The 23,497-nt window shown below is 41.9% G+C and overlaps 1 protein-coding gene across 1 annotated transcript in view; it reads right to left on the reverse strand.

Annotated features, from left to right (window-relative positions):
* Positions 1–2,110: 2,110 nt before the first annotated feature.
* LOC101746113 (integrin alpha-PS3-like) overlaps positions 2,111–23,497 on the reverse strand; it is a 31,523-nt gene continuing 10,136 nt past the window's right edge. The window contains 17 exon segments of the mRNA NM_001309611.1: positions 2,111–3,781; positions 4,727–4,844; positions 5,687–5,759; positions 6,216–6,342; positions 6,461–6,523; positions 7,141–7,225; positions 7,623–7,967; positions 8,511–8,658; positions 10,201–10,267; positions 16,692–16,816; positions 17,417–17,599; positions 19,342–19,515; positions 19,886–20,000; positions 20,705–20,929; positions 21,932–22,020; positions 22,307–22,417; positions 23,071–23,226. Of these exon segments, the coding sequence (NP_001296540.1) occupies positions 3,647–3,781; positions 4,727–4,844; positions 5,687–5,759; positions 6,216–6,342; positions 6,461–6,523; positions 7,141–7,225; positions 7,623–7,967; positions 8,511–8,658; positions 10,201–10,267; positions 16,692–16,816; positions 17,417–17,599; positions 19,342–19,515; positions 19,886–20,000; positions 20,705–20,929; positions 21,932–22,020; positions 22,307–22,417; positions 23,071–23,226 (2,339 nt within the window). The 3' untranslated portion in view covers positions 2,111–3,646.

Here is a 23,497-nt window from a genome sequence, read left to right on the forward strand (position 1 = left end):
TCGTAAATGTTATTTTGGTACGAGTAGCGCCATCTGTCGTCGAATAGCAAAAACTGATATAAAAAACAACTATTACTATTGGGAACGATCGGAAAGTAATATGGTGGTATGAGGAACGCCGTCTGCTGTCATATAATACTACAGTATTATCGGGAATATTCTGGAAAATTGTAGAAATGTGTCGACTATAAAATCATTGCAGAGACGGCATAAAGGCAGTTAGTAATCAGTTCTACACGAAGCGAAAAAAGCATAAGGATCATATGATGCGAAGCGAAAGAAGTGAATCGTGATATTGAACTACCTACCTTAAGGGTCATAATAATTAAATTGAGTTTTAAATCATATTTCGGTGAAAATTTTTAGTTACCGACCGTTCTAGCGCGTTACATAAATAAAGCAAAGCATGAAATATTTCACTGAAAACCTTTTTTTAGGTAGTTTTATAAATAAGAACTTATGTAGAATTGAGATCGTGGCAAATAAATTAAAAATGACTGAATCCAGGGTAAGTTTTATTGTTCTCATGCCAAATCGTCCCTATTTATCCAACTAACAATTAATTCACACACTTTTCATTGTTTATTTCTTTTATGTTTGAAAAGTTACTGGTGGCTCAGAAGCCTTTCCAGTTTTACCAGGGCAGGTGGGCGAGCAAAGGCTCAGCCAGGAGGGGTGAGATTTGCTAACAGCTACCCGAGCGCCTCCAAAGGAGATCTAACAACTCAAGAGTAGCTGCTTCGCGAATTAATCTACTACTGGATCGGAATCGCGACCCGCTGAGAAGATCCGGCGAGAAATTCAGCGGGCTGATGCTTAGGTTAGGTTGCACGTCGAACTCTTTGCCGAGTTCGACGAGTACGGTTACCGGGGTAACACTTTTCATACGTTCCGTTCTTATGCATTACCTATGTACATGTTAAGGTACCATTTTTGGTAAGTAATATTTTTAACAAACCATCGATAATCCCATTCTCACGGATCGTTTGGAGCCTCTGGGTCTGCGGAGGGACTTCGGTTCCCTCTGTATTTTGTACCGCATGTTCCATGGGGAGTGCTCTGAGGAATTGTTCGAGATGATACCAACGTCTCGTTTTTACCATCGCACCGCCCGCCACCGGAGTAGAGTTCATCCATACTACCTGGAGCCACTGCGGTCATCCACAGTGCGTTTCCAGAGATCTTTTTTGCCACGTACCATCCGGCTATGGAATGAGCTCCCCTCCACGGTGTTTCCCGAGCGCTATGACATGTCCTTCTTCAAGCGAGGCTTGTGGAGAGTATTAAGCGGTAGGCAGCGGCTTGGCTCTGCCCCTGGCATTGCTGAAGTCCATGGGCGATGGTAACCACTCACCATCAGGTGGGCCGTATGCTCGTCCGCCTACAAGGGCAATAAAAAAAAAAAAAAAATTACAAACACATAAAACCCTTTCTGCAAAAGTTTGATTTTAAACATTAAGGACTATTAATGCGAAATTGTTTTACGTTGTTATGCCACAATGTTTCATAAACAAATAAAAAACTCGAAACTTTTCTTTTTTTTTGTTTTTTTTTAATGCAATTAACCACAGTAAAGAAAGTTAGTGTTTGTTGATTAACTCTACTTATATATGGCTATATTTGCCTAAAAAAGTGGTTTGTTTAAATATAATATATACCCATGAAATTCATTTTTATTTTTTATTGCTTAGATGGGAGGGAGGGAGGAGCTCACAGCCCACCTGGTTTTAAGTTGTTACCGGAGCCCATAGACATCTATAACGTAAATGCGCCACACACCTTGAGATATAGTTCTAAGGTCTCAGTATAGCCACAACGGCTGCCCCACCCTTCGAACTGAAACGCATTACTGCTTCACGGCAGAAATAGGCAGGGTGGTAGTACCTACCCGTGCGGACTCACAAGGCGTCGTACCACCAGTAATTACGCAAATTATAATTTTGCGGGTTTTCTTTTTATTACCCGATGTTATTCATTCACTGTAGAAGCCATTCGCGAACATTTGTTAAGTATGTATGTCATTACAAAAGGTGGTACCTGCCTGTGGGATTGGAACACCGTTGCATGGATGATCTTGATGGAGTTTGATGGCATCAATAAAAATATTGCAAATGTCTTACAAGTATATTAAAACTTCTTATACTTAAATATTAAATTAACTTACGTATTCTAAAGTTTCTTTTACAACACTATGTCATTTTATTAAGATTCATTATCCAACGTTTTTAATGCTAAATGGTCATTGCGTTGCTATTATTAGAGATTAGCATACCGATTACATTAAAACTTAAGGATGTTACAAAACAATGAAATTCTACCATACAATGTTCTATTACATTTCTGGTATTTTTATTTACATAATTATGATAATTAAAACTTATTTTATTACTACTGTTAAATAGCGTTAATGAAACTAAGTCTGTCATAACGGAAAATGTTTGAACTAATGAAATAAAAATAATAAATTAGAGATGAAACCGTTCAAGTGAGCAGTTTTAATTATGTCTTAAAAACGTGTCGCGAAAATCGAGAAAATACTAAGTAAAATATTGTTACGCCGGGAAGAGAAACGCCATCAATCGCCGAATAGTCGAACGAATATCGAAGGACCTAGAATCCTGGGGAAGTACAACGCCATCTATTGTTAAATAGCGGAAACCCAATACTAGAAAAGTGTGGAATGTTCTCGATAATTTTAGGGATGTGGTATCGACTATAAAAGCGTTGCAGAGATGGCACGCAGCGGTCAGTAAGCGGAACTACTCGAAGCGAAACAGCGAACGGGTCACTTGAAGCGAAGCGGAAGAAGCGAATTGAGAAATTAAAAGTGATTGTGAAGTGTTTTAAGTGTTCTAGGTGTTGAATACAGTATTAACTTGTAATTCGGTAGAATTTTTTATTTATTCCGAACCCCAGCGCATAACAATATCATTACGAATCGATACAGCAGAGCGATACTACGTTAATCGGAAACTAAAGACTATAAAACTAATCGTTTTATTTTCAAGTTAACTAAAATACTGGCGCAAAATATAAAGAGAGAGAGGATAAAGAAAATTTGCTGAAAGAGAACTTAACATTATATTTACATAATATATCACTTCAACATATTATTTGCAAACATTCGACAATGTGAAATCGTGACAGCTAATACGAGAATTTTCAGGCTACAACATTCGATAAAATTTTCAGAGAAATCTTTGTTTTTTTTAACGGTTCTACAAATTTGGATTTCGGAAACGGTGTTGCGAACAATCAAAGATATCCAACAGAATATCGTTAACGAGAAATATTAATTGTTAAGAATTTATTAACACCGAAGCTCTAGTGATTTCAATATCAAAACGGAATAATAATGATACATATTTTCCCGTTTAAATTGGAAATTATTAAACTGGAATGATAGCTTCGCTCCTGAAATAGACAATACAATAGCTCCTAACTAGACAAAATTACAAAACAGCCGACCAGTTGAAAATGGTCGTAGGAGTTACGGGGGAAACTTCGAAAGATAACTTGAGGACCTTCAAGCTGAGATGCACGACTATTTTACTTTAGAAACAGATTACCAGTATCCGTATCTAAGTCCGCAATACCCTCTACTACTGGTCTATCTTAATGCGCTTCTAACATTAATTCTTAGACTTTATGTGTCTTCCAGTAAATCTGATGTTGATTGTTTGATCTCGTCATTGACATGTTCAAGCGTCTCTTGGCCACTTTGTGTTTCGTCTTGAAGCAGTTTCAGTTGATCCCTTTGTTTCCTCGAGAAGAAACCAGCCTGCGAACCGAGTTTAGAAATCATAAAAAAAGAGGCAACATAATTACGATTAAAAGTGTGGTCTCTTAGAGAGGTTAAACACAATTGTTGCCCGTCTTAGGCACTGTTAATAATTTGTCAATATCTATAGTATGTCGTCGTGGTCTAAAGGATAAGACGCCCGGTGCATTCGTATTGAGCGATGCAACTATTTCGGTGGCAAGTACCAAATTTTCCAATGAAATATGTACCTAACATACGTTCACGACTGCCACGGTGAAGAAATAACATCGTGTATTAAAAATAAAAATCCACAAAAATTATGACTTGCGTAATTATTGGTGGGTAGGGTATACTATAAGCCCGCGCGGATATGACCCCCGGCTGTTTCAGCCGTGAAGCATTGATGTGTTTCGGTTTCAACGGCAGAACAGCCGTTGTTACTGTAAGAACTGACACTCCCAACTTATATCTCAAGCTGGGTGGAGGTTTTTAAATTGTTCCGTTGTTTTGATGTATTTGAATTCCGGTAACCAGCTCCAGATGAACCATGAGCTCATCCACCCAGCTGAGTATTAAAATATTGAGAGTTTTGAATTTTTTGCGGAAGTTCAGATTCTATTGACGGAACGTACGTCACATAACCTCGTGCGATTGTAGGGATAATTTGCGGTACTGTTTTTATTTGATAGTAGATACCACTATCCTGCCTAGTTCTGCCACGAAGCAGTCACGTGTTCCGTTTTGAAGGGTGGGACAGCCAATCTAATGTAATAGAAACTGACTTAATTTATCAGCACTACAATCAGTAGGTAAATGCCGATTGGCGATGGTGATTGGCGATTGGAGATTTCTGTTGTCCATTCTCTGGTGAATCGCCTCATAGAACACCAACGGTAAGGGATGGGGTAGTGCTCTTCTAGACCGAAATACCCAATGCTTCTAATATTGAGAAGTATTACTTACTTTGTATAATCCGAACACAATTGCAGCAAGAACAATGAAGCCGACCACCGAGCCAACTATTTGTGGCCAGATCGGTGGAACCGGCTCCAGAATCAACGTGGTTGTGATTTCGAATGATCTAAAATGAAAAGGTATAATAATATTAAAATCAGGGACCTTAACAACTGGACACGCATTGTTGGTTTCTTAACCTTTTTGGATTTTGTTTCAGACCTTTGGTCAGAGACAGATTGCGGTAGATAGCTACTCTCAAAGTACTCGTTTGGGTCTTAAACGCCTGTTTTGTCCAAAACATCGAAAGAATTGAATCTTTCGCGGCTGAATATTACGCTTAGTTAACTTAGTTAAATACACTTAGTTAAATACTGTCGGCAATCTTATCACATTGTAAAGGTGCGATCATAAGTTTGTTTGTGACCACGGCGAACGGCACATTAAATAATAAAATCGTGTGGGATTCCGTTAAATTATAGTATGTACTTATATCCGTTAAGGCTGCGGTACGCGTGGAATGGCGACATGTTGTGAAGCGCACCATCACCCGAACTGATGTCCACGACCACACTGCCAACGATGACTAAGAACAAGAAATCCCCCGTCCGGGCGTAATTGGAATAGCCTCTAGGCTACCAGCGAATAGGTAGGGAATTTAAATAAATGCTTCAAGGACTACTGAACTATATGACTTTAGGGCATTTAAACAGTGGGGTTTTCTCATGAGGGAGAAGAGGTCGACCGAAGAAGACATGGATGGACTGTTTGAATGACGATATGAGAAAGAGAGAGGAGTGAGTGTTGAGATGACGGCTGATAGAAGAGAATGGAAGAAAAAAAAAAGCTGTACCGACCCCGCCTAGTGGGATAAGGTGAAGAAAAGAAGATGAAGTTTTCTCATGACCAGATATGATTACACACCTTTTCTCAGTCAAGCAAGAAGTCTTAATCGCTATGTGTACCTACTTATTTAGATCCTTCAAGCGCAGCACGATTGCAGTGGTGACGTTGAAATTATTGTTGGATTGTAGAAAATCTCCTGTAAATAAATAAAAGCACTTTAGAATTGTTCAAATCCGAATTGAAAAGTCACATTTACAAAAACACTACTCTGAATTTGTTAAATACTTTGCAGTCCTCTGTGAAGCGACGAAAAATATTTAAATTCCATATATATAAGTATATAAATTGTTTAGGTCTTAGATTAAAACAGTACCTAGCTACTTACACATCTTTCTATATCCATAGATAATAATATTACTTTGAATGAATAGTCTGTATTGTTGTTGGGATTTGACGTCTGCGCTCCAAGACTCTTTTGAATAAAAATGTATAGAAAGTAGAAGTAATCCGTAGAAGGGAGGCGATCTCCACGGAGCATACAAATAACCTTATCCGTTGAATAGAATTCTCAAGCATTAGTATATATTTTGCACATCATGCTAATTTCGCAGAATCTAACTCTAGAAGATAAATACGACTTTATTACTCTCACCGTGCTTAGACAAGTTGAACCGTAAATTCAGAATCACCGGCATGGATACCATAGCTGGTACGGACCATCCGCATTCCACGTGTGATTTGATGCTGTGGCAGCCCTTCAGCGAATCAATCAGCTCAATCTGTAAGTTTCGAAGTTTTGAAAGAAAATTTAACGAATAATCTTAAATGTTAAAAATAAGTATAGTAAAGAATAAGCATAATATTAGTAAAATACTAATTAAATTAAAAATCGCTCACCTTTTCTGGTATGATGATGTCAGCATCCAAAACATGCCAATTTGAGGGCCCGTAGTTCGTGATCTTTAAAAAAATTTTAAGTGTAATAATATCGATTTTTTATTAACAAATAGAGAAAGACGCGCTTACGTATGGTGCTTAGAGATTATTGCGGGCAATAGACATCATAACAAAATATTTGAATTTTACTCTCAGAGAAATTCAAAATTTCCTTTTCAGTAATATTAGTTGAAATTGGGCATGTATCTCGGAATCGGAGATAGTCAGCTATAAGCTTGCATAAATCTTTACTTTGACACCCTACGAAAAAAAAAACAAATATTGCCCTTGTATGCAGACGCGTATAAGGCCGTAAATAAGGCCATAAGACGTCTTGTGAGTCCGCACGGGTAGGTACCACCACCCTGCGTATTTCTGCCGTGAAGCAGTAATGCGTTTCGGTTTGAAGGGCCGGGCAGCCGTTGTAACTATACTGAGACCTTAAAACTTATATCTCAAGGTGAGTGGCCACCATTTAACACCAGGCTGTGGGTTTATCCACCCATCTAAGCAATAAAAAAACAAATGTTCGGCCGATGTGGGAATCGAACCCACAACCCTCAGCGCAACCGTGTGGGCCACTAACTACTGGACCACCGAGTCATTTATATAGGTAATAAAGTGTAAATAAAAATTGATACCTTATAAAAATGCGTAAATAATATCATCTCGCCGTCATTCAGCTTATCTCTCGAGACATGAATGGTAATATTTGGTAATTGATTACTAAAACAAATGAAAAAAAAAACACGTATATAGACAATACTATTTGCTGGTAAAATGTATATCTAATAAACTATTTAATAAAATTTTGTTAAATTCAAATCATAAGCAACAAAATTATATAATACAAACAAGTTGGTTGCAATTTGTGTTTTTTGTATGAATGTATTTGTATACGGTACTTAAAAATGCATGCAACTGTATTTAAATATATTTTAAAGAAATCTATTTGTATATGAGTAATAATGTTTTGTATCTGAAAATAAGACTACAAAATAAATGTAAAAGAATCTTCAAAACTAACTCTCACAATCTGGAAAACAGAATTGCTTATAAAAAAAAAAATTAAGCTTAGCGAATTACTATGACTAAAAAGTAAATAAGAAAAATATTTACATACCCACTAATACTGAAATTAGCCACAGGATTTACATCGATTGTCAATTCTTTGCTTGCATCATCAGTAATGGTCCTATACAATAAATCTGCCAATTCAGCTTCAACAATAAACTTATCAGCTTCCTCAGTGTATTCCAGTTCAACCTCCCAAACTATTTCTTCGTTCCTCAATAAAGGGGCTGGCACATCACAGTTCATGATTAAATCTTCTAAAGAACATTCGCTTGGAACTCTCTTAGGGGCAGACGGAAGAGTAATGTTGACTTTAGCACCGTAAGCCGGTTCTTCGGTATTCAATATCTTCAATTTAAATCCTAATTTGTCGTCTGTACCTGGAACATATGGACTGTTTTCGGGTCAGAATCTGAAGGATTTTGTTCACGAGACGATAGTTAGATATAATTGAATTGGTGTCATGCTAAAAGACCAGTGGATTTTTAAATGACATATGGACAGATTGATTCTTAGCCCATCCGTTGTTAGATGGTAACTGAACCCCAAAAGAATTAAGAACCAATGTAACGCAGGTTATTTGTACCAAGGCGTACAGAATCACAACATGATCTAAGAGGCTATTTAGAAAGTAGGTCTAATTATACAGGGAAATAAACTAACGCTACCTTACTACGAACTGATAATCTGGAAATTCAGTCGCAGTTTTAGGAGATTCAGACTACAAAATTGTATCTTATCATTGCCTACTAGAAAGACTATAATGATATTAAAACATCATCGGACTTTGATTGTCACTTAATCAAACAGCTAATGAACCGTTGATATTCTTACTACCCGTATAATGTTACATTACGTCCGCATATTTCTAGATTTTTCTTTCACCCGTTATCATCAATTTCATTGGAGACCTCAGCCCGAGTCTAGTAAAGCTTACCTTGTCAGCGGTTCCAGAGTCATCTTCAGCCATGGTAAGCAGATGAGATCGTTACCACAGTCCCTTAATATTTGCAATAAGAATGTGGCGCGTAGAGTTGACTCTTCAGATAATCTCGCAGCATCATATAAAAATTCTCTTGAGTCTTCTATAAGAAAGTGTAACATAACAGGCCCATTCTTTGAATTCTATTAGGCTTCTAAAGCAAATAGGTTAAACTACATTTAATCAACGTGCGATCTTTTTATGAAAATTGAAACAGTGATAGTCGAATGTTCTGATTTTGTCAATCCTTTTTTTTTTTTTTTTTTTTTTTTAACGCTGGGGAATCCATTTACGGATACCCGGTCCGGGGGGGTAACGAACCGGGTTATGTCGGACTCCGGCGCCTCCTGAGAGGAAGAGGGGGACGAGTAGGTCCTCCACCTCCCCGAATTCCTCGCAAGAGACTGCGCCTTGAAAAAGGCGCGCGAAGCACTTGCTCCGCAGAACGACTACCGACTAAACCCCATCGAGCTCCACCACACCGGCTATACCAGACATACGGTACCGCAGTGCGCGCCGAAAGTCTGCCTTCGCCGGTACCCGTCCTGATGATAAGACGGGATTTCATCTCCGGGAAAATCCCGAAGGACGTCATTTCGGGAGATACACCGTGGGCGGCGCACAGGAGCCACCTTGCACCGCCCCACCACCGGACCGACAGTCGAGTACCGGGCGCCCCCGCACCCGCCACCTTGTTTTAACGTGTTGCAGGATATACTTGAATATCTTTGAGTTTTTCTACAAAGCTTAGAGGTAGGTTGTATAATCGTCGTGGCCTAATGGATAAGACGTGTTGTGCATTCGTGTTGAGCGATGCACCGGTATTCGAGTCTCAGGCGGGTACTAATTTTTCTAATGAAATACGTACTCAACAAATGTTCACGATTGACTTCCATCGTGTAATAAAAATCAAACCCGCAAAATTATAATTTGCGTAATTACTGGTGGTAGGACCTCTTGTGAGTCTGCGCGGGTGGGTACCACCACCTTGCCTATTTCAGCCGTGAAGCAGTAATGCGTTTCGGTTTGAAGGGTGGGGCAGCCGTTGTAACTATACTGAGACCGTAGAACTTATATCTCAAGGTGGGTGGCGCATTTACGTTGTGGATATCTATGGGCTCCAGTAGCCACTTAACACCAGGTGGGCTGTGAGATCGTCCACCCATCTAACCAATAAAAAAAAAAAGTCGTATCAACAGGTGCTACATGAGTTTGAAAGTATCGGGCGCCATTTTAAAAGGTTTGATATTTAAATAAAATAAATGTACTTCTATTTTTTTATTTTAAATTTTTATTTCACGGTATATTTAAACTTCTCTAGTATAGATATAAACTACCAATCTAGAGATGTGAGTTCGAAGGCTCGTATGTAATGTATACTCATTACGGTTGTTTAAACAGGAAATAAGTTGTATTGCGGCCGTAATAGGCAAGATATTTGAATATATCCACGCGAGCTTAAATTTAACACATACATGAGGATGGATTATGCAAATTTACAAATTCTAGTGCATTTTTTTTTTTTTTTGGCATCTTTCGTCGTCTAAATTCAAGATTGAGAACAGGTACTAGGTATTTATTTCTTTATAAAATCTAATTTGCGGGATTATTGGTGTATTAATAACAATTGAATTCCAATACTTACTCTTCAGGCGTTCTTCTAGAACTAATTCGTGTTTCAGGGATATCGGTGTTGAGAGATCGGCAGTAGGCTAAAATTTATAAGGAGAATATTAAAAGGAGAATATTCATAAGGAGAATATATGTTTAATAGTACTGAAAATCATTCTAAATAATAAAATACTAAAATATTTAATAATAACTTAATAATAATAACTTATATATGACTATACTGAGACCTTAGAACTATATCTCAAGGTGTGTGGCGCATTTACGTTATAGATGTCTATGGGCTCCAGTAACCACTTAACACCAGGTGGGCTGTGAGCTCGTCCACACAACTCAGCAATAAAAAAAAAAAAAAAAAATACTTAATAATAAAATACATCACATGGAAATTTTTTAAACGAACAAAATATTTAATGAACCCGTTCTAAATATATTAATGATGACTATGTAAGAGATTGACCCTTGCTGGATATATACATAAGCAGCCTCGACACAATATATAGACCAGGTTCAGGGGTGATTTGTCGAAACCTTAGGCAAGTTAATATAGGTAAAACAGACAACGAAAAGTTGCTAGGAAATATGAGAGTAACGAATAAATAGAGCTAGATTGTATGTAGATCGAAAGAAAAGAGTGTAGGAATTGTTGTAACCATTCATTGAAGTAGTAATAAGCCACATTAACTAACACAATTGTATTTTTATTTATTTATTTTTTATTGTTTAAATTAGTAGACGGGTTCACGGCCCACCTGGTGTTAAGTGGTTAGCGGAGCCCATGGACATCTACAACGCAAATGTCGCCACCCACCTTGAGACATGAGTTGCAAGGTCTCAGTTTTAACAGTACAACGGCTGCCCCGCCCTTCAAACCGAAACGCATTACTGCTTCATGGCAGAAATAGGCAGTGCGGTGGTACCTACCCGTGCGGACGTCCTACCACCAGTAAAAAATACCGCTTATCCTTCAAATACTTGCATTTTATTCAGTTGCGGAATGCAAAGATTGTTTGTTAAAACTGGTGGTGAGATTAAAGTTGCATCTCTGGGCTGCGGTAAGCAATTAGCACCCGATGCGCTGTAAGCTTACTGTTTCCATATACAACTATGAAAAAGTAGCATGAAAGTGAAAAATGTTCCGCTCATCTGTGTGCTTAGTGCGAGTTTTTTAACGTTCTCGATAGCGTAAAAGTTAGCTCATATTTGTATTGAATTATGGAATGGGATCGTTTCATTCACAGTTCCGATCGCAACGCTGTTGAGCCCGGACGCGTTTTCCTGAATAATTGTCGCTGCTGTCGCGATTGTGTGTTTAGTTTGCACGACATCGTCGTTGTCGCTTTGATCGCGACTTTGTTTTGCATTCCGGACGCTCTGTCGCTGGCATCGCGACCTTGATTCAGTAAAGCGTAATTCGAGTTCGTAGTTCTGCAATCGAAAACGACAATTTCATATTATCACCAAAACATCCAATCCATTGTCATTATTATTTTTATTTATCTATCATTTTAAAAAACAGTCTCTTTCGAGGCTAACCCCCACTGCGATCACCGCTTGTTGTGGCACTCACAACCCAGTGGGGCCCCACCTTCCCAAACTCTCCACCCCAATCCCAGCTGACTGCCGTTTTCACGGCATAGGCATCCCCCCCCTGCAAATCACTGCTGGCTGGTACAGCGCAGGGGGTTTAAACTCCCACTCAGGGGACTCGCCTTTCGGCGAGTTGCTTTAAGTCCCGGGGACGCCCCCCCTGGGCACAACCACCATGGCGGACGACGACCCCGCCATGTTCGTCCTTTTCGTCCGGGAGTTTTGCCCGGACATCATGACTCAATTTAGGGCCCATAAAGCCAAATTAGCAGCTCAGTCCCGCGCACCGCTCGCCGCCGCCGCGAACATCCCAGACTCGCCGATGTCGCCCCCCACACCCGCGCCCGCGTCGATCGCGGCATCGAGCTCCGGCTCCGACTCCGAGTCGGAGATGGAGTTCGAGTCGGCCGCCAGCCCCGAACCCGGAACCTCCGATGGGTTCAGAACTGTCACGCGCGGCAAAAAACGCGCCCGTGCCGTGGAACCGTCCACGGCGCCAAAACAGCCTAAGGCCGCGAACGCGTCGCGTCCTAAAGTCGTGGTCTCACCCGACTCCCCTCGCCGCGCAACTCCGTCGCCGAAACCCGCGCCCGTCAATAAAATCGTCGCGCCCCCGCCCGTAATCCTACGCGAAAAATCCGCGTGGAACCGGGTATCCCAGGCCCTTACGGCCAACAAAATTAACTACTCCCAAGCGCGTAATCTCGCGCATGGGATACAAATAAAGGTCGCAACGCCGGGCGACCATAGGGCCCTCACTTCTTACCTCCGAAAGGAGAACATAGGTTACCACACCTATGCCCTCCAGGAGGACCGCGAGCTCCGCGTAGTAATACGCGGAGTACCAAAAGAGCTCGACGTCGAGCTAATCAAAGAAGATTTAATCAGACAAGCGTACCCGATAGTAAGTGTGCACCGTATGCACAGCGGGCGCGATAAATTCGCGTATAACATGGTTCTCGTCGCGTTGGAACCAACCGCCGAAGGCAAACGAATTGCCTCAAGCCTCCGCACCGTTTGCGGGTTATCAGGGGTCACCGTCGAGGCCCCACACAAAAAAGGCACTCCCGGTCAGTGCCATAGGTGCCAACTGTATGGCCACTCCGCGCGCAACTGCCACGCGCGTCCGCGGTGCGTAAAGTGCCTCGGTGACCACGCGACAGCCGACTGTTCGCGGGTCAAAGAGACCGCGACCGAACCGCCGAGCTGTGTGCTCTGCCAGAAGCAGGGCCACACAGCCAACTACCGCGGATGCCCCAAGGCCCCGCGGAAGCGTCTGGCCAACGTGCCATCCAAAACCGTCGGCCCAAAGACTTCGGCGCCCCGCGCGCCGAAACCTGCCTTCGTGCCGGCACCGGTGCCCACCGTCTCCGCGTGGGCATAACCGCTGCCGCTCACGCTGGCAGGGAAACCACCGGCACCCCAGCCCCTGCTCGCGCCGCGCCCCGCCCTCGCGCCCGGTCCCGCGCCTCGCCCCGGCCCCGCGCGGCCTGCCGTAAACGACTTTTCAATCGTGCGTGATTATATCGCCGCGATAAATATAGATCGCATGCGCTCGTTCGCCGACGCCATGCGCAGGGCGGTCACGGCCGATGACCGCCTATACGCGACGTTCGACCATATGGACGTCATCGAGTCCGTCCAGCGTACGCTGGCTTGATTACCGGTAATCAATGGCCAACAACGGTAGGGAGAAACCGCGTTCCTTAAAGTTAGCATTTTATAATGGTAACGGACTCGCGCGTCAGCGCGATCAAGTATATGAGTTTCTCCGTGACAATCTCATCGACATCCTTCTGGTGCAGGAGACCTTCCTAAAGCCCTCGCGTCGCGACCCCAAAGTCGCGAATTACGTCATGGTTAGGAATGACAGACTCTCCGCCCGCAAGGGCGGGACTGTCATTTACTATAGGAGGGCCCTGCACTGCGTCCCTCTCGATACTCCCTCGCTCTTACATATCGAGGCGTCAGTGTGCCGCATCGCGCTGACGGGACACCAGCCGATCGTCATCGCATCCGTTTATCTCCCCCCTGACAAACCCCTCCTGAGCAGTGACCTCGAGACACTGTTCGGTATGGGGGACGCGGTCATCCTGGCAGGCGATTTAAATTGCCACCACACTAGGTGGAACTGCCATCGCACGAATGTGAACGGTAGGCGTCTCGACGCGTTCATAGACGACCTCACATTCGAAATATTCAACCCCCCGACCCCCACGTACTATCCGTACAACGCCGCGCGTCGTCCGAGCACAATAGATCTGGCACTGCTGAGGAACGTAACTCTGCGCTTACGCTCCATCGAGGCAATGTCAGAACTCGACTCAGACCACCGACCTGTCGTCATGCAGCTCGGTCGCCCACTCAACCGCGAACCAGATACGAGGACCATGGTGGATTGGAAGAAGCTGGGCACGTGCTTAGCTGACACCGCTCCACCAATCCTCCCTTGCGGCCCGGATTCAACTCCATCCCCCGAGGATACCGTCGAATCCATAAACATCTTCACTGATCACGTCTCGACGGCGATCATAAGATCTTCGAAACAAGTCGATGTGGAGGACTGCTTCCACCGCATCAGACTTTCCCCCGATCTTAGGGACCTCGTTAGAATCAGAAACGCGGCAATCCGGGCCTATGATCGATATCCCACGGATTCAAACCGGACTCGGATGCGTCGCTTACAGCGGGAGGTCAAATCCCGCTTAAGCGACGCCCGAAACGAAAACTGGGATAGTTATTTAGAAGAACTCGCGCCCACTCACCAAGCATACTGGCAACTAGCTAGGACCCTCAAGTCCGAAACTATAGCCACTATGCCGCCTCTCGTACGCCCCTCAGGCCAATCACCGGCTTACGATGACGATGACAAGGCAGAGTTGCTGGCCGATGCACTGCAAGAGCAGTGCACCACCAGCACTCAACACGCGGACCCCGAACACACCGAGTTCGTCGACAGGGAGGTCGAGCGCAGAGCTTCCCTGCCGCCCTCGGACGCGTTACCCCCCATTACCACTTCCGAGGTCAAGGAGGCGATCGATAGCCTACAACCACGGAAAGCTCCCGGCTCCGACGGCATCCGCAACCGCGCGCTTAAACTGTTACCAGCCCAACTGATAACGATGTTGGCCACCATATTAAATGCTGCTATGACGAACTGCATCTTTCCCGCGACGTGGAAAGAAGCGGACGTTATCGGCATACACAAGCCGGGCAAACCGAAGAACGAAACCGCGAGTTACCGCCCCATCAGTCTCCTCCCGGCGATAGGCAAACTTTACGAACGGCTCCTTCGTAAACGCCTCTGGGACTTCGTATCCGCGAATAAAATTCTTATAGACGAGCAGTTTGGATTCCGCGCCAGACACTCGTGCGTCCATCAAGTGCACCGCCTCACGGAGCACATCTTACTAGGGCTGAACAGGCGGAAACCCATTCCGACAGGAGCCCTCTTCTTCGATATAGCGAAGGCGTTCGACAAAGTCTGGCACAACGGTTTGATATACAAACTGTATAACATGGGAGTGCCAGACAGGCTCGTGCTCATCATACGAGACTACTTGTCGAACCGTTCGTTCCGATATCGAGTCGAGGGAACGCGTTCCCGGCCCCGTCACGTCACAGCCGGAGTCCCGCAAGGCTCCGCCCTCTCCCCGTTACTATTCAGTTTGTATATTAACGATATACCCCGGTCTCCGGAGACCCATCTGGCGCTCTTCGCCGATGACACCGCCATCTACTACTCGTGTAGGAAGAAGGCGTTGCTTCATCGACGACTTCAGACCGCAGCTACCACCATGGGACAGTGGTTCCGGAAGTGGCGCATCGACATTAACCCCACGAAAAGCACAGCGGTGCTCTTCAAAAGGGGTCGCCCTCCGAACACCACGCTGAGCATCCCTCTCCCGACTAGGCGCGTCAACACCCCCGCCCCCGCCGTTCGCCCAATCACGATGTACGACCAGCCCATACCGTGGGCCCCGAAGGTCAAATATTTAGGCGTCACCCTCGACAGTAGGATGACATTCCGCCCCCACATCAAGACGGTACGCGATCGTGCCGCCTTCATCCTAGGACGTCTCTACCCGATGATATGTAGGCGAAGTAAAATGTCCCTTAGAAATAAGGTGACACTCTACAAAACTTGCATACGCCCCGTCATGACCTATGCAAGTGTAGTGTTCGCTCACGCGGCCCGCATACACTTAAAATCCTTTCAAATTATTCAATCCCGTTTTTGCAGGATAGCCGTCGGAGCCCCGTGGTTCGTCAGGAACGTCGACCTCCATGACGACCTGGACTTAGAGTCCATCAGTAAGTATCTTCAGTCGGCGTCCATGCGCCACTTCGATAAAGCGGCACGACACGAGAACCCTCTCATCGTGGCCGCCGGTAACTACATTCCCGATCCTGCGGACAGAATGGAAAGCAGTCGACGTCGCCCTAAACACGTCATCTCGGATCCTCCTGATCCACTAACGGTGCTTTTAGGTACTTCAAGCACCGGTCACCGTTCTCGTCGAACCCGTCGCTTGCGACGAAGGGCTCGACGAGTAAATTAACTCTCAGACACAGCCCACTGAGTTTCTCGCCGGATCTTCTCAGTGGGTCGCGTTTCCGATCCGGTGGTAGATTCTGCGAAGCACGACTCTTGCTAGGGTTCGTGTTAGCAACATCGTCAGGTTTGAGCCCCGTGAGCTCACCTACTAAAGTTAGGGTTACGCTGAAATAGCCGCTAGGGCTATCAGCTTAGGTAGGAAAAAAAAAAAAAAAAAGGATCGTTTGCCTACGTTTGCCGCTAGGGGCGCTGTTCCAACTGCATACAAAATTGTGTTAACTTTTACGCTAGCGAGAACGTTAAAAACTCGTACTAAGCACACTGAATACTGGATCGAGTGTAACAATACTGTAACTTACTTTAACCGCAATAGTCCGTTCAGTGCATTGTTTGTCTCCGGGCCTCGCCACTACAATAGTTTCCGAATCGCCCGATACCTGCGCTCTGTTTTGTTCCGGGTCAACGATTATTCGTGATTTTATATCTGAAATGTATTTATCTCTAACATTATGACATATCGACGTCAATTCTTAGCGGTAGGCAGCGGCTTGGCTCTGCCCCTGGCATTGCTGAAGTCTATGGGCGACGGTAACCACTCACCATCAGGTGGGCCGTATGCTCGTTTGCCTACAAAGGCAAAAAAAAAAAATATATTCAAATTTATTAAAATTTATTTTCTATATTTTAGTTGGATTTTCTATAAAAGTGTATTTTGTTAATTTTTTTTTAAACTATTATTTATTTTTCATTTTTTAGTTCAATTTCAATTTTTTCTAACTGTTTATTTTTATTTTTTGTTTTAGTATTGAATTGTCATCGGCCCTTAATAAGTATACCAAATTTTGAGTTAATCCGACGTTTTGAAGGGGACAAAATCATGTTCAAAGATTCCGTTACAAACATACATACGTCTGAAGCTAATAAAAGCGTATTAATTATAATACTAATGTGTTCTCTAGTTTTACGACTCATATAGATATAGTAAATGTTATTGTAATAAAATTGCTAACATCGATATATTAGACAAGAACTATGGAATTATGTTGCTACTAAAATAGAAGAAAATATCTAAAGATAAACTTACATAATTTAACGTGTCGCCACAAAGGCTTATCGGGTATCTCAATACAGGCAAGCGCTGTGAATTCGGTTGTGTTCTGTGGTAAATTGATGGCATCTGGAACTTCGATCTGAGCGTGAACGTCCATGGATGGAATGCATCTGAAGAGGTAAACTTCAGCACTTTCATGAGCACCCACGGCTAGATCTGAAACCAAATTTTAAATTTATTTTTTAGTAAATGCTGGAGTGTACAGAGAAATTCATTTTTGATCAACATAGCAATTTTATGAAGCCCAAGATATATATAACTAGTAATGAGAGGGGAACAATTTTAAAAGAAAGCTAATAAATCTAGAGTCCCTCTGCACTATAAGTTCTCGGTTTCTGATAGTTTGTTAATGTTACATTCTTTAAAGTTCCAGATTTATTTTTTACTGGTGGTAGGACCTCTTGTGAGTCCTCACGGGTAGGTACCATCACCCTGCCTGTTTCTATCGTGAAGCAGCAATGCGTTTCGGTTTGAAGGGCGGGGCAGCCTTTGTAACTATACTGAGACCTTAGAACTATATCTCAAGGTGGGTGGCGCATTGACGTTGTAGATGTCTATGGGCTCCAGTGACTACTTACCACCAGGCTGTCAGGTCGTTCACCGTCCTAAGCAATAAAAAAATAAAACCCGAGTGCGGCCCTGCGCTGGACCATGGCACTATAATTTTAATATTCGACGATACTCGCAAAATGCTTTCGTTGGGTTGAGTTCGAGAAAGACATACGCTAGGTGCTCCGCTATTAATAATTAACATCTGTGTTTGATCGCTCTCCTCCGAAACGGCTTGACCGATTTTGATGAAATTTTTTGTGCTTATCCGGTATCTATGAGAATCGGCCAACATCTATTTTTCATCCCCTTAAATGTTAGGGGTAGTCCACCCCTAAATTTTTATTTTTATATTTTAGACAAAAATTTTAATTTCTATTTTTTTATGATACAACATACAAAAATACATACAATCCTCAATTTTCACCCCTCTACGATCAACCCCTATTTTTTATTGGTTAATTATAAACTTTAATTTTTTTGGCAACATTTTCATTTTTATTTTGTCATGAATTAAAATAAAAAATCTGATGTTACTCTCAATTTTTCATCCCTCTATGATCAACCCCTATATTTTATTAGTTAATTATAAACTTTAATTTTTTCGGCAAGTTTTTTATTTTGTTTTGTCATGACTTAAAATAAAAAAAATCATATTACTCTCAATTTTTACTCTTATACGATCAACCCCTATTTTTTCATCCCGATTAATATTTTTTTTATTCTATGCACAGATCCGCAATAAGGTTGCAAGATGGCAATCAAATATTATAATTGTAGTACGATAAATTCTTATTCAGAGTTTATAATATCAAGTTCCTTTAATTATGTTTTTTTTTAAATTGAATTTCATCTCCCGCCCTCGGCGGTCGACTACTGATCAACTATCAATCGATCAGCTATCCCCGCCAGGTGTCACCACTCATCCAGCAAACATCACGTAGTAGGGATGAGGACGAAGCCGGTCTCCTGTCTTACGTACTCACTATACATCATAGATTATACACCTAATATATTTGAGAGCTATACAATACTATACATTTTTCAGCCATGTTTTTTTGGTTTTATTTGTGTATCAATAGTATGTTCAGTAGGTCTGAGAATCGGCTACTATCTGTTTTTCATACCCCTAAGTGAATTTTTTTGGATATTTTTTTTTGTTTATAATGAGGTATTATGTGGTTAAAGGAGGTTTTTTTTTCTACAGTAGAATTTCCCTAGAAACATAATTAAGGCAACACAACGTTTGCCGGGTCAGCTAGTTAAATATAAAATTGTAGTTAAATGGTGGTATCATTTCACTACAACGAAACCACACACGCAATATCAATGATACTTTTTGTTCTTACCACTACAGTTATTGTTATCCACGTCGTATCCTTTAGATATTGACATTCCAAAGCTTCTTGCGCCTTCTGGCGATATCCTCTGAATGTGATTACTTCTTAAACCTTTCTTATGTCCTTTGTAAATGTAGACAGCGCCAGTTCCTTCATCCTCCCAGGGTGCGCCTATGGCAATATCTGAAAGCATTTAGTGATATTAAGATTTTAAGGTTAAAGGACTTGAACAGAGATATAGATTCTCAGTGTAGATGCTACGAAGCATTGCTCTTGTTAGGGCCAGTGCAATTTCTCTCAGGTAAAAAGATTCATCCTGTTAGGAACGTAATCATATGTGATGTTTCTGTTTAAGCCGCTGGCTTGTCTATAAATTTTAGCTAAGAAGAATATACCAATAAAATCACGTAAGATATAAATGAAGTGCTGATATCTCGACTTGTTTAATATTCTACGTCGTAAATCATGATCTAGTTATTAAGATTAGAAATACTAGGCAGTTTATGTGTCTTTTCGATACCTGGTCGAGATATACAACGAATATCTTATTTACCTTTATAGCCATCCCCATCAATATCACCCAAATCAGCAATAGCTATCCCAAAATGAGCTCCGCTCTCACCAGAGCCGAGGACCATACCCGCTTCTTCTAAAACAAAGCTCGAATCCTGTAACAATTATTATTGTGTAAATTATAAATCTTTCCAATAATTTTTTTAATCACAAAGTGGTCTATTAAAATCCCAATGCTGGAATAGAGTGTTAATTAAATATAAATCTTGAATCCAAGAAAGGACGTCATGTTTGAATTAAGTTTCTCTCTTTAAATTCGTTATACTTATCGAACGCTTCTGTCTTGTCTAAATCTAGTCACGTTAAAATAACTCTTAATATCTTGTTCAGGTTCTAGCCTATATTATGAATAACGAATAGCTAGACAACAGTAAAGAGCTGACAGCCTGATTGACTGTGGTCAAATTAGGAAATTAAGACCTAAGAGTCCTTAGAAATTCGTATGTTACTGTCTTTTCTATTGTGTATTTTTTTTAATTTTTGTGTGCAATAAAAGTACCCATGTTTATTGGTATTTATTATATATTTTCTACATCATCATCATCATCATCATCATTATTTCCTATTACCCTCTGCTGAGGTATAGGGCTCGAATCAATTTTTTCCATTTACATCGGTCTTGGGCAGTCTGTTCCAGCTCCTCTCACGTCATGCCCAAGACACCCAGCTCCTGCTCCACTGAGCGACGCCAAGTTGTTCTGGGGTGGCCTCTCTTCCTTTTTCCAGACACTTTCCAGATCAGTGTTCTCTTTGATAGAGATTTCTACATCAATATAAGAATTTTATAAACAGGACTTACTTTCTCTCGAGTCATGTAAACGAATACGGCGCCTTGATCAAAAGGCAGTCCACCGTCTTTCTTCACATACGTTGGTGCTCCAACCAGCAGATCTGATCGGCCGTCACCATCAATGTCTGTACAGCAAAGACTAGCTCCAAAATAAGCTCCGAGATGCGGTCCTACCAATTTCGCCAAGATATTCAAGGGATCCTTCTCTCTTTGAACTGGTTTGAAGACTAAAACCTGAAGAAGAAAATTTTCTCCTTTTTAATTGTAAATATAAGAGGAAGTATTTACATCATAACGTGAATTCTGATACACGAGGTTAAGGTATGACTTTTATTGTATAACGGCTATGTCAGTTCAAACCAAAAAGCTTGACTTGTAGGCAGAAATGGGCAGGATGGTCACCGCCAGCAATTACGCATATTTATGAACTTTGCGGGTTTGATTTTTATAACAATATGTTATTTCTTCATCGTGGAAGTATATCATAGATATGTTTTAGTTATGTATTTTTTTAGAAGAATTGTAGATACATGCAAGATTTAAAAATCGTCATAGTCGCAACGACTTGAAATCATGTAGGTTTTTCCTATCTCACATAGTTTGGTATACAATGTTTCCATGTTGTAGTTGGATGAGTGATTTGATGTTATTGCACCGGTCGTCGTTGATTTTAATTGTCTTGAACCTTCGATAGAAGAACAAAAGCACGCTGAGACAGTACAGAAAAAAGTTCAAAATAGAGGGCAGAGATCAATTATGTCTATAAATGTGATTCCTATAAGTGGTATAAGAGAGTAAAAGGTAGTTAAAATAGTAGATATGAACTCCTTAGGAAGGGTGAACAGTTAATAGAATAGTGGAATAGTGGCGAAGGAAGAGTGAAATAGCTAGAAGCACTAGACTTGATTCTTATAATAAAGGATATAGAAAAAAAATTAGAAATAAATAGACACTATGACAGACGAACTAAATAGACAACATGTAAACATTTTTTTTTTATTGCTTAGCTCGTTGGATGTGCTTACGGCCCATCTGGCGTTAAGTGGTTACCGGAGACCATAGACATCTACAACGTAAATGCCGCCAGCTACCTTGAGACATGAGTTCTTAAGTCTCCTTTTTTACAGTACAACGGTTGCCCCACCTTTCAAACCGAAACGCATTACTGCTTCACGGCAGAAATAAGCAGGGTGGACTGTTTTACACGTGGGCTATTCAAGTTGCCGTGATAATTACCTCTCCATAGCCCATATGTGCACGCGGACCTCCGCTTACATACAATACGCTCCCGTTTGGTTCGAATATCCCAGACTCTACACTGTAACCTGTTAAAATATTTTCAGATTAATGCACGTTCAAAGATGTTCCTTATGTGATATGAAATGAGATAGAGTTGTTTAGTACTAGCCAAAATAACATAGAAGTTGTCGCTTATATCAGAGGACTTATTGACTTATTGCAGGGACTGGGGTGGCAGAAGTGAAATTAGTGACGAATCGCAGAGAAGGCGTGTAATTATAGAGCCTACAATACTAAAATGATGAATAAAAAACATTCCTTAGCTTTTTAATAAATAAATCAAGTACATTATTGTATTTCAAGTGAACTTACCGAAATAGCTATAAGGTTCAAGATCCCGGGTGTAGTAAGGATTCGAAGTTGTCTGTTTGCTGATATACGAGCTCTCCTCGTCCTGGCTGTATTTGAAACTCACGATACCGCCTATAAACAGCATTTAGAGATAAGATTTCCTTAATTGGGATCAAAGGTTCATCTAAGCAAGCATCCTCTCCAGTTGTTGTTATAGTTAGCTGATGAAGTATCCGTGGCCTTTCTTTTCTTTTTTTTTTTTTTTTTTTTTTATTGCTTAGATGGGTGGACGATATATATACTATATATACTACCTATGCTGATAGCCTTGAGGGGCTATTTAAGCTTCTCCTTGACGTGTAGGTGAGTTCACACGGCTCAAATCGGGAGTGTTGCTAACACTGGTCCTAGCAAGAGCAGTGCTTCGCAGAATCTACTACCGGATCGGAAATGCCACCCACTGAGAAGATCCGGCGAGAAACTCAGTGGGCTTTGGTATTCCAATGCAAAATGCATGTATATACAAAATTTCATATCGAGGGCTGAAAGGTGCATTTTATTTGGTATTAACATCAACAGTTCGATGTTGATGCTAATACCGGTTGAGCCCCGTGTTGAGCCCCGTGAGCTCACCTACTAGCCCGGTGAATAGCCCCTTGAGGTTACTAGAATAGGTAGGAAAAAAAAGGAATACCAACTAATATTATTTTTAAGTGAAACAAAGCGCTCCGGGCACCGGCTAGCCACGACACCCAAAGAACTTTTAACATAATAAATGTACTAACCTGTCCATTGCAGTAGTCCAGGGGCTCCCACGATCACGTAATTGTCTTCGGTCACTTTGGTCGACATTCCCGCTTGACCGTAAGCGTAGAAGTTGACATGGAGACCGTATTCCCCGTATTCAATCCTGTCACCGTTTACCACGAAAGCCTGGCGATCTATGTAAAGATATAGAAAAAATACAACCCATTATCTTAATTTTGGGTGTTTTAACTGCGTCTTTCGACATTAAGGTTAGAGATTTTTGTAATTGCTTAGATGAGTGGACGAGCTCACAGCCCACCTGGTGTTAAATGGTTATTGGAGCCCATAGACATTTACAACGTAAACGCGCCACCCACCTTGAGATATAAGTTCTAAGGTCTCAGTATAGTTACAACGGCTGGCCCGCCCTTCAAACCGAAACGCATTACTGCTTCACGGCAGAAA

Source organism: Bombyx mori, chromosome 12 (assembly GCF_030269925.1).
Source record: "Bombyx mori chromosome 12, ASM3026992v2".
NCBI lineage: Eukaryota > Metazoa > Arthropoda > Insecta > Lepidoptera > Bombycidae > Bombyx > Bombyx mori.